The sequence below is a fragment of the Bombus impatiens genome, unplaced genomic scaffold (assembly GCF_000188095.3).
Source record: "Bombus impatiens unplaced genomic scaffold, BIMP_2.2 scf_0417, whole genome shotgun sequence".
Lineage (NCBI taxonomy): Eukaryota > Metazoa > Arthropoda > Insecta > Hymenoptera > Apidae > Bombus > Bombus impatiens.
In genome coordinates, this window is record NT_176836.1 from 495,395 (window position 1) to 507,669 (window position 12,275).

General features: G+C 42.6%; 2 protein-coding genes across 4 annotated transcripts in view; one reads left to right on the forward strand and one right to left on the reverse strand.

The window, feature by feature from the left end:
• LOC100746934 overlaps window positions 1–12,275 on the forward strand; it is a 73,722-nt gene that overhangs the window by 16,656 nt on the left and 44,791 nt on the right. For 2 of the 3 annotated variants that reach the window (XM_033321209.1, XM_033321207.1), the window contains exon 2: window positions 7,746–12,265. In XM_033321209.1, coding sequence (XP_033177100.1) covers window positions 7,780–12,265 — 4,486 coding nt within the window. In that variant the 5' untranslated portion in view covers window positions 7,746–7,779. Of the gene's footprint in view, window positions 1–7,745 lie in introns of all 3 variants that reach the window. The other variant, XM_033321208.1, reaches the window with a different exon arrangement.
• LOC112212982 lies at window positions 4,840–5,647 on the reverse strand. Its single transcript, XM_024368266.2, has one exon. The coding sequence runs from the start codon at window positions 5,331–5,333 to the stop codon at window positions 5,034–5,036; it is 300 nt and encodes a 99-aa protein (XP_024224034.1). The 5' UTR covers window positions 5,334–5,647; the 3' UTR covers window positions 4,840–5,033.

The following is a 12,275-nucleotide window of genomic DNA, read 5'->3' on the forward strand; positions in this document are numbered from 1 at the left end:
TTAGTTGCTAACCTCAATAGTTGCAATATTTACGTACATAGCCATAATCCACATATACCAATGAAATTATCATAAATTTTCTGGCCCTAGCAGACAATTTCAAAAATATTGTGTAACTTTGTTCGACTCGTAGGGGCATCATAGGACTTGAAAATCCGGTTATTTTCCGATTTTACGTTATAACTGGCTGTAAAATCGACAAACAATTTTACCAAATGATAGCCCCAATTGAAAGAAGTAACTTTCGTCCGATAGCGTGTTTCCTATCTCTTACAATTAGTATCGGAAAATAACTGGATTTTCAGGGGTCAATCCTATCCCTTGGTAGTAGTTATATATCCTCCGTATATCCCCAAAGTCTCATAATTCTTCGAATTCGCGCGTCTTCCCTTGACAGCCTTATTTTATGTTATTTACCTTCCCATTCGACTTTATTATTTCTCACGATTTCGAAATATCAGGTTGGCAACTAAGCGATTGCAGATATTGCCAACTCAACAACACTTAATGAAAAAATCCGCAATCACTTAATTGCCAATCCTATAGTATCTCACTTTGACCATTGATTCCTATCGCTAAATTATGTTCTAATTACTTGGGCAGAAAAAAGGCGTTATATTTTTATTGCATTTCACCAGAGACAATAGGATTTCAATGTAACAGGCAAGGGAACAGAAACAGGCGTATTACAGGAACGAAAACAGCAATACAGGCACAGAGATGTTCTTTAGGAATGATAAACCTGTGGAGGAAGAATGAACTCATTGACGACGAGAAAGAGCGGAATTTCACAGCGTTAAACATAGGGACCTCTCTACCCAAGCGAACACTTTCAAATTTACATCGATGTTCGATGATGGTTTTCTTCGTTTGTTTATTGGAACAGCACGGAACCGACCCGATTACGTCAACCTTCGATACAAAACGTTTATGTAATCGGTGGCGACAGAGTGTATTTTTGTAATCGACTGCTGCGTAATGCAACACCGACGTATTAATTTCAATAAAGATCACATATTGCGTTTCCTTGAAGCGTACTGTTCCTCCAGGCTGTCGCCACTATCTTTCTCTTTAATTATCTTTCGTTGTTCCAGTTTCGGCAACGATCGTGGAAAAAGCGGAAGCGAGGTCTAAAACCACCCAATTTCCATCCTCCTGCTCTCAAGAAGTTTCGTCTAACGCGCACGGTATATTCGCGTACAAAAATTTTCTAAGTGTTCGAATATGTACGTACTGTACGTACAGTGGCCGGCATTAATGTTCCAGCACTCTACTCGGCTAAACTTTACTTTACGGATTATCGTTCTTTTCTTCGCGATCTCGTAGTTCTCCACGTGTTTCGACCGAGAGAGACAACGAGTTTGAATTGTTAAAGGTCATCGAATTCGTTTTTTCTTTGGCGGCTACAATACACGGTGACTGTTAAGAAACTGAAGATCAGCTTGATATCTCAGAGAATGCGAGGCATCGAAAAGTCAAAATGTATTCGTTCGATCAAGATTCGTTCCATCCTTAGACGCGATGAATTTTACCTGGTAAATGATAAACTCAGTCGGTTAACGAATTACGTGAGATGGTGATTTTTACCGACTCACCTTGTACATGTACGTAAACATGGCGCATGACCCAGCTGTTCTTAGATTCGTAAAAGCGTTTGCCGGGACTGGAAAGAGAAAAAAAGGAAGAAAGAGATAGAGAGAGAGAGAGAGAGAGATGGCGGACGAAAGGAAAGGTAACGGGACCGCGAAAAACGCGCTAAAAAATAACTAAGAAGTCTCGCTTCGGGCTCTTTGCGGGTTGCCGAGGGAATCGGTTACGGTCGTTGCTCTTCGCTACTGTACGATGTTGCTTCTTCCGTTGCGGCCGCCAATCCGATCACCGCTCTGTCGCTTGACTCACCAGTTAAAACTCTGTTTATCGCGATTATCCGAAGAAACGTCGCGGCCCTCGGTTGCACCCGAACAAATCTTCGCTTCTGAGAACTTGGCTCGCTATAGCCCTATAGCCTTCTCGTATAGTCCGAATCGAGCGAACACATACACAGCGTAATCGCTGCAAATCTTCAGATAAACGCGTGGCTGGTCTCACACGTATCTAGTTTCACTAAACTACGAAAGTTTCGTAATTTTTGCAACAACCCTGGCCGGCAGGTGGCAGTAACGTCGTCGTTGAGATATTCGCTGGCTATCGCGGCAGTAACCACGTAAGTGGCAGTTGTGTGGGAGAAAAGTAACTGGTAAATGGAAACAATGTTGTTTATCCCGAAGTTATAAAACATATCCGCCGTTATTAATTCCAAGTTTTACCAAGCGAAATTGGCTTGCTTCGTCTGCTGGAAAATCACTTTCTATACGAAGAGTATAGAGGCAACTACAGGCAAACGTCGGAAGAGTCGTTCGGAGACCGCAGGGAAAGAACAAGTTCGTTTTTACTTATTTCTTGGCTTTTACGAGAAATTATCTGCCAGAGTCAAGAGACTAGTATCACGCTTATTATTGTCAATTGCAGAAAACATTCCAGTTATCTGAGATATCGTAAATTCTAATGAAACTTCGATCATTTTTGTCGTGTGATTAAAGAAATCTGTAATTCGATATATCTATTGGCTTGGCAACTAAATGATTGCGGATTTTGTCAATAAGTGGTATTGATAACATCAGCGATCATTTAGTTACCAATTCAATACTAACGAATTTTTACGAGGTAACCGTGACGTTAATTTTTCCTTTATTATTGTCATTAACCCTTTGCACTCCTATGTCGAGCGTGACTCGACATCACTTCTTATCTCAGGGGCTCCTTTGTCGAGCGCCATCTTTTTTTATGAAACATGCGATAGGAGAGCAGCATTGGATCCTGGAAATTGTTTCAAGATATGTCATACACTTAAAATGTGCAAAATACAACAATAGTGTGAATAAAATTGGTATTTAAGTGAATTTCTTTCTTCCTTTGTTTATTTCAACTGTCTTATTTTTTAGTTCAAGTAAACTTCAAATAAAACACCTAAAAGCGTTGGGAGCTTCTGGTATCGAAATTGAGGTAAAATTCCGAGTGCAAAGGGTTAACGATGCAATGTCCAGCGATATTTCTGCATATTACTTCTCGCATTTTGCACTCGCTGCATCTACAATAGCATAAACAAGGTTTTCGTAATATTCCTGAAAACGTGAAGACACCAAGGGGCGACAGAATTTATTACGCAAGCAAATAATAATTTACAGATGGAAAAATGCATAGGATCCATGCAACACGGTGAAATATTTACCCTGTTCACGATACTCGTAGAATACTCGTTGTAATATTCGTAGAGCGAAAAAATCCGTATTTTCGTTTCACCGTAAAATAATTTCGGTATTTCCGTAACCTATTGGCTTGGCAACTAAGTGATTGCGGATTCTGTCAATACCACCTAATGACAATCACTTAGTTATCAAAAATTCGCAATCACTTAGTTGCCAACCCAATAACGTAACGTAAATAAATGGGGCGGCTAGTTATCAACAGGTACGCGATCGGCAGAAATTCCGAGTATTCTCGTGGCGGCTGCACATGCTCCTGGAAATAATGAATTTTTCTAAACAAAGAAAAACCAATTGTTTTCGTTTAGTTCGTATTTAATCAAATTACCAACATTATTTTATTTGTTGTTACGAAATTAGGCTGTCGTATATCTGCAAAGTCGGTTGTGCCGACAGTGTGAAGCTGACACTCTCGAGACACGTCGACTACGAATTCCAATTAATTCTACGATGTATGTTGGTCCAAAGAACATAATACACGCGTAATTAGTTAGCGAACGGAGAGATCGAATTTGCCACGAGACGCAATGAAATTCTTTCGTGTCAGAGACGAAGCACGAGTCACGTAATATGGTAGTCGAGATAAATGTATGGCTGAGTTAGATCGGTTTCTCGTAATCAAGGTAACGCGATACCATGTGCCAACCGCGACCGATATTATCCTGGCGCCTGCATAGCGTCTCGCTAAACTCGCCACCAGCCTCTATCCTTTCGCTTCGGCCTCGAAACCGTTTGCTCTACGGTTCGTTAGCGCGAACGCGGAAACTCTGTACAGTACATACCGTTCCCGTTGCCAAAGAAACATTAACACGTTGACTGTCGCGTCATTCGGGTGACAGCAAAGTTTCTGATAGGGCCGTGTCATCCGTATTCGGGTGACGCTTATTTGACTACTTGAGAAGGATCGTAAGTGCAATACGATTGTCCACGATTTGTCCAATCGAAATCTTTTCGTCGGTCTTCCGGAAAGCGGACAAACGAAAATTATTCGTTGGACAAGTCGTGGTCAATCGTATTCCACTTGCGAGTCGATGAAAAATATTCGCGGCTATGTCGATGAAGAATTCTTTTGTTTGATCGTAATTTTATTTTAACACGTTCACCGTCGCGTCACCCATATTCGGGTGACAGCAAAGTTTCTGATAGGGTCGCGTCATCCGTATTCGGGTGACGCTTATTTGATTACTCGCGAAGGATCGTCGTAGGTATTTGAAAAGATATTCCACAGGAAGTAATAAAACTATTGAATTGTTATAGAAGTAATACGAAAGTGGTTTATTAAGAAAATTATTCAGAATGTAAAAATTCGAAGCATTCTATACAAAGCTGAGTTTGGTCGGACAATTTGGACAATAAGTTGTTGTTTTTTTTAAATTCTCCCGTGTCTTTGATCGGTCCGATCGACGTCTTTTATCCGCATAACATAGTTTGCACGCGCGACTAATGCTTCTTGCGAAATCATTTTTTCGAACGGCGATATTATGCTGATTCCGTCGAAGACAAGGATTTTTGTATTTTCAGACAACCCTAATAATTTTCCAGCTAATAATTCTCTAAATCTTCTAATATTTACATCCTTCCTTGTTGCAATTTTCTGATACAAGTAAATATATTATTTCGTCATCAACGAACAGCTCGAACACGTCATATAGATTAACATCGCCAGGTAATTGCCTAATGAGGCTGTCTGTCTCTGGAAAAAAATGATTTCTGCCAACCACTAAATTCATTTCATTCTTCAAATTGAATTGTACTTTTCTCGGTATCATCAGTTCTTCTTTCTTCCTCAATGACCAATTCTTGTAAAATCTCGTCGACGGTATCTTCGTTACATTCACTATCACTACGATTGTACTTGTCAATATCCGAATCAGAATCAGACGATGTAATTCTATTTCTATTTCTATTTCTAGGAAATCTGATTTCTTTCTCATCGCTGCTATCCGAATTTGCGTAAGCCTCGTAAAAGCTTTCTTTTTCACTGCTGTTTGACTCACTAAGAAATAAGTTTTCCATTTTTCTTTTCGGCATTGTAACGAATTAGGCCAGAGATTTTAAGTTATCTTAAATATCGGTGGCAGTCTAGCAGAGTACGCTTGGTACTGCAGCATTCGTGGCATGAAGGAGATTTCGTTGAAAACACGCGCGGCAGTCAACGTGTTAACGCGACGTCGCGTCGTGTCGATGTACGGTACTCTTTTCTTCTTGCGAAATTTTACAATTCGCTAATAAGTAGCATGCATCTGACAACAATTACCCTGTCTCGGATTTCAGCAATTCCACGCTTTTCAGTGTCTCTATCTGTTATAAACATAACGTTAGCTCTGCTTATTGTTGAGGTTGAGGTTGACTGATTGAACAACGAGTGGATGAATTTGTAATAGAAAAGTATATTGAAATAATTAAAGATATAAATATAATGTATAAGTTTATGCTGATTCACATGCTTACTCTCTTAGTGTTACTAGACAATGCAATGATAGGAAACACGTTCACATATTTGTCGGATTAAGGTTGGAATTTTGGGCGTTCGATAAACTTTCACTCAAATTTACCATCGCGGATATAGCTGATATTTATTGGTACAAATGTGGGCACTATAATTAATAGCGGCGATCGGATAGTCGAGATGTTGATGACGACGAATTCAGGTTCGATAACGAATCCACGGTCCACGGGATGACGAATGCGATGTAATACACGTACAACTCCACGTACAGGTAAAACTTATCTGCATGAACTCCAAAAAGATTAAGTGGAACTGCCCTTATATATTCCTCTCCCCACCTCTCGGGTCAATCTTTGTTTTTAAGGGGGGCTAAGGTTAATTCGTACAAAAATAAGGCATGTTTTGTGAATTACTTGTGACGACACAGTTAAAATCTCTTTATTAAAACCAATAGTACATTAAAGTATGACATTCGAAGAATATTGTATAAAATTTTCACGGAGAAATATTAAAAAATACGGCAATGGCAACAATTATTCGGACGTGTCTCGGAAAAAAGTAGAATTGCTCATAACTTGGTGCTGGATCATCCGAAATGAAAAAATCAAAGTTCATTCGTTAGGTAACAGTTTTTCCCAGGTAACTTTGGGAGGGTTTTTCGAAATTTCAATTTTTCACTTTTTTGGAACACTTTGAATGAAAAATTAGCCGCAAATTTTCGCAAAATCGGCTAATTTATCCCTTCAAAGCGCTCCAAAAAAGTAAAAAATTGAAATTTTGAGAAACCTTCCCAGCGTTACCTAGGGAAAACTGTTACCTAACGAATGAACTTTGATTTTTTGATTTCGGATGATCCTGCACCAAGTTATGAGGGGCACCGCAATTCTACTTTTTTCCGAGACACGTCCGAATAATTGCTGCCATTGCCGTATTTTTTAATATTTCTCCGTGAAAATTTTATACAATATTCTTCGAATGTCATATTTTAATGTACTATTGGTTTTAATAAAGAGATTTTAATTGTGTCGTCACAAATAATTCACAAAAACATGCCTTATTTTGTACGAATTAACCTTAGCCCCCCCCCCTCCCCAGGAAAGCCATATAATCATCCCATACCTCTGTCAGGTACACGTCCCTCCGTGACCGTGGCTACGTTCAGTGACCCACTATGTCACTTCGAGTCCAAGCCCATTGTCATAAAATCGGATTAGAACATTAAAAATATTTCTCATCTTTGTTACTTAAGTGAAGCTATAGTAAAAGTCTGGACTAGGGTATTGGAGTTTTTTCCAACATTCCAAAAGAGAAGTCCCGATGTCCTTTCATCTCCGACATATTTATAGCAACAGGACATTACCAAAAAAGTTACGCCTATAGCTTTGGCTAGAGGCTACAGGGAACATAAATAGAAATCTATTGAGATAAATAGAAGACATAATGTATACTCAAGGTTACAATAATATGCACCTTCCCCTATTTAGAATATTTCTGCGTGAATTCAGTCTCCGGATCACGGATATACATGAATAAAGATGTAGAGTTTTTCTTGAAGTAGTTACTTCGACACTTATGAAGTAGCAGGACTCGTTAAGCGCGTCGTTGCTCGTTTGTCAGACCGCTACGTTGTCGAAGTATGACGAACAACTTGGTCAGCAAATCAGGTCAAATGCGTACAGTATATAATATCTGCATATATTTTATAATAATATTAATTGTAATTATTATATTGGTAATTTCCATTAAAAAATACTATTAATTTTATTTACTCTATTATTAATTTATTAGTTTATAAATTTTATAAATAACTTTTTAATATAGTCTGAAATATTATATGGTGATGCTTGTGCGACTTATTCCTCTTTGTTCGATAAATATAAACAGCTAGTAAGAAACTATGGCGCATTATAACTATTCCTGTTGTAATCTGAACGTTTCAGCGAAATTTAGCTAATGCACAGAAAGATTCGACGAACGCTTGATTTCAATTCTAGGCGGTGGCAAGCTGCGCTTCCTGGGTACAGGAGGATGGAGGCGGCGGAGGAAATCGTCGATGAGAATCCCTGGAACACGAACGCGCGAACCGATCGCGATTCCACGCACCAAACTGCCAAGAGCGAAGATCAAGGGGAGCAAGAGAAAGTTCTGTCGATAGACAAAGTTACAGTAGAAAAGATCGTCTTAGAATCTGCTGGTTCTCGCGAGGTTCTTTTAACGAAGAATGAAACTTCGTTGAAAAGGAAACTTTCGATAAAATCCGAGCCTGGTAAGCCAGCGTTTTCGCGATCAAAAACCAACGAATCGGCGGATTCTAGAAAATTTCGTGTTTCTCTTCCCGAAGATATTCTTGCACCTAACAGTACCGATATCTGTAACGATGCTCCGTCAAAAGAAAACACGGAATCGACGACTACAGAAAAGAGAATTAAGCCTGTTAAATTAAGCAAGAGTCCGTCTATAGGCAGCATAGCGATTTCACTGAAAAATCTTACCCCGACGAAGATTTCGAGAAAAGATTGGCGGAAAGACGAACTTGTTGCCGACAGATCGGAAAATAAAAGGAAGAACGAGCCTAGCGGGAAAATCGAAGAGAAAGAAGAACGGGATAAAGATACGAAGGAAGATAAGGACAACGAGATAGAAGAGATCGACGCGAAAAATCGATTAGAGAAGAGCCAAACAAACATCGAAGTATTGCAACAGAACCTGAACACGAAAATCGACGCAAACACTGCTCAGAAATATAAAAAGAAACTACTAGAATCGCGAGAAAACCGGGCTCTCAAGTTATCCGACGCGGAGCCTGGCCAGGAGAAGTTGGCCAGTAGAATCACGTTCGACGAGGAATTTCTGCAGAAGCATAATCTCGACAAGAGGTTGAAGATCGAGGAGTACGGTTTGCTGGACGTGAATCGCGAATCTGTTTCCACTGTAGAAGAAGAGTCAGACTCGAGGAAGAGGCCTATCTACAGCGAGAAGGTGCTGGAAGTGGAGAAGAGGTGGTCCGGGGAGTTCCTGAAGAACCAATTGGATCGTCACTCCTCGGAATCGTCCAAGTCCTCTTACGTGGAGGAGTTGGGCAGTGTTTCCTCCAGGGAGAGCGAGGACTACGATCCTCAGACGCCGCTCTTCGACCAGAGAAAACGCAGGCCCGAGTTTGAACGATCGATCGATCTTCCTGGCAACAGAACTTGCGAGGAAATTCTCGCTGACAGCACGCTCAGTACGGTCGACTCGGATTCCTGTCTCGAGGACAGGATCAAGTCTTTGGACGAGGACATCAGAGAAAAGGAGAACGAGAGAATCGAGAATGACTCTGACAATGTGGAAGTTGATCGGCGAAAAGAGATAGAGTTGGGAGCTTCTAATCTGTGGAACGAGTCCGTGTATTTATTGTCGAAGGAATTCTGGAATCCTAGGAACGAGACAGCCAAGAGTTTCACAGAACAACCGAGGATCGAAAGCGAGAAAATTTCGAGTTCCACGAACACAGACAGCGTTGATTTTGCGTTAGTTAGAGAGAGTTGTAAAACAGACGGCTACGCGAATCTGATAAGAGAGTTCACCATGGAGGCGGGCACTTCCTCTCGGACGAAGAAAGAGGAGAAACAAAAGAAGAAACTGGGCCTTCGTCGTCTGCTGCCTGGTTTCTTCTCTCCGAAGGATTCTCGAAAAGACTACAAGAAGAAGGAGTCTAAAGAGAGAAAGAGGCCCGACGACAGACACTTTGCTCGTTACCAGCAAAACGGGAACTACACCAGGTCTCCTGACACGATGAATCTGAACGAAGATATAAAGAGGAACGTGAAGTTGGACAACAGCCTGAACGGGTCGATAATCGAAGAGAGGCTGGATGAAATTAAGCGCGAGCTCTTTCCGGATCAAGGACCCATAACGAGCACCCCGGATCACCTAGCCAGAGACGAGGATCACGAAGGTCTGTTACGCGATCGAAGCGGAGCTCCGAGATCTTATACGACTGATTCCAGTCTAAGCTCTATCGCTCCGGACGAAAGGTGGAACGAGCGGAACGCGCAGCTGGGAATCTCGCCCGACATCAGGAAATTCGAGCAGAGGCAGAAGCGCGAGGAATTTAGCCAGAGATGCGGCCAGCGATACGGCCAGTTGGAACGAAAACACAGTCTGCAGGAGCCGAATCACGCGAGTAGACCGCCTTACTTCTTTCAGAGGAATCACGCACCTTCTGGAAGGATCTCTGCTCCACCTAGCGAGAGGTACCTAGTTAGGCCCAGGGCCATTCATCCGATGGATCGACCGTTGCCCGCGATACCTCACTCAAGGACCGAATTGGCCAACTACGAGAACTATTTGGAGGAGCAAGAGGAAAGGCAAGAGCAAATTGCCAGATATGGAAAGAATGCGTACGATAAGCCGCCGGAATACCTGAACGAACCTGGATTGTACGAAAATGACAATCCTCCTGGCCTGATTTTGAAGTCTGTGTCTGCACAGGTGAAGATTACTAGGCAGCCGATAGTAAATCAGAATCACAGAGCCCCTTTGGTAGGTAGATCCCCCAAGTATCTTTCCTCGGGGTCCAGTCAGAAATCAGGAGATTACGGGGATTCCAGTTGCACACCCAATTCTAGCCAGAAAAGCGAATTCTCGCCATCCAGTTCGAAGAGCGGCGAATATTATTTACATTCGCCTCGAAATAGCGGGTCTCCCAATGGACGCGAGTTCGACGAGGAAGATTCTAGGCAAGAAGGGATCTACGAAAATGAGAAATCGCCCTCCAGATCGTCGACTAGATGCATGGATGAGAGGATTTATGACGAGACTCCTGCCTCGCCTTCTCCTTGCCAAGAGAATTCGGCCAATGCTAAGCAACTCGACCGTTCGATCGAAGACTCTTTGGACAAGAGAGTTTCCCCGTGTCAGAGAACTCGTTCGAGAGGAGAAAGACCTGTTTCGCCGAGAGAAAATCTGGCGAATGAAAAACGCGAGGATGAAAGGCAAGCTGGAGAAGCGAATAATCGCGAGGAATCGAATCGTGGTCCGACTTCCCCTAGCGGAAGCCAAGGCAAACCGATTTCTCCCTTTGGATCGCGACAACGTCTACCAGCTTCCAGGAGAGCTCAACCCAACGAGCAGATTCTGATAGCTTCTCCGAAAAGAGAAACCACCTGCGAGACGAGAATACCACGTCCTTCGAACGACTCCAGACGCTGCGCTATAGAATCACCTGTTCACATGACGAACACACCCCGTAAACTTGTTAACGTTAATTCCGTGGATCAACGTAACCAAGATTCCAGTCCAAATAAGGATGCTACTATGATTAAAGGCACTGCAGGGGCCAATGGAGACTTTAATACAGAAATACCGAGACCAGAGCCCATTTACGGATACAAAAGTCAAAGAAACGCGGTTGTTAGCTCTCCAAGAATTCATTCGCCGGAAAACATAAACCATAGATCGGATAATGTAAATAGGAACGACGGCGATGACAGAGTGGCTTGGGTTCAAGCACACACGTCTTCTCCACAAGCGAGTCCACAGCAGCCAAGCGAAGCTCGTACGAGTCCGCTGAAAGAAGTGCAACCAAACACGCAGAAGTCTGTCCATTTGACCGAGTCAGGGTCCAAAGAAAATCATCATCATCGAGAGCAAACTCATCATTCGCAAAATGCTGTTGCTTCTCGTCAGGTGGAAATTCAATTAGCACGAAACGCTAATAGGGTTGGCGTAGAAGAGCAAAGTGTTTCACAGCAGCAAGAGTCTCGGCCAGAAACGATGTACGTTCAGAAAATCTGCGAACCAATGTATGGACAACGGGGAACATCGAGCATTAATAGCGGACCTTTGTCACCTTCGAAACAAAAGACCAGACAGCATTTAGAAGCGTTCTACTGGCAGCAAAAGGCGTTGGAAGCACATAGGAAGTCACTGGCGTCTCCTGTGAGCGCCAGCTCCAGACAGATGGCTCGAAAAATTGATTTACCCGAGGTCAGGGAAGCGGTGTACTGGCAGCAGCTCAAGAAGCTGGACGAGGAACAACAACGACGTATTTACGAGCAGAATCTGATGGAGGAATCCTCCTATTGCAAGAAGAATCCTGTCAGAACGTCGACACCTAGACAAACTGCGATTCGAAGTCCCACGAGTGTTGCCGTGCCTGTTGCTCATGGTAATCCAGCTTCGTGGTCCGCTGGCAATCTTCGATGCTCTAAATCGAATCCTATAGGAAAACCGCCTCTAATGCAGAGTCAGAAGGGCCAGAATCAGCCTGTTTTGATCGTCAGACCTCAACAGGCTATTCGCGATCGTCGCGATTTGGTTCCATCGACACCTCTGGACCCCGTTAGACAAGAAGCTCAAAGAAGCAAAAGTGCCTCTCCACATTTTCACAGAGGAGAGGGGCAAGTGGTTCCGAGGAAACTCGAAGTTTCCTCGATCTACGAGCAGGAGGCGAATGACGCCGATGGAAAGACAGTCGCTCCTCCGCCGATTTTTAAGAGGGGAAGCTTGATCGGCGGAGAGTGTGTGGAATACGGAACCGC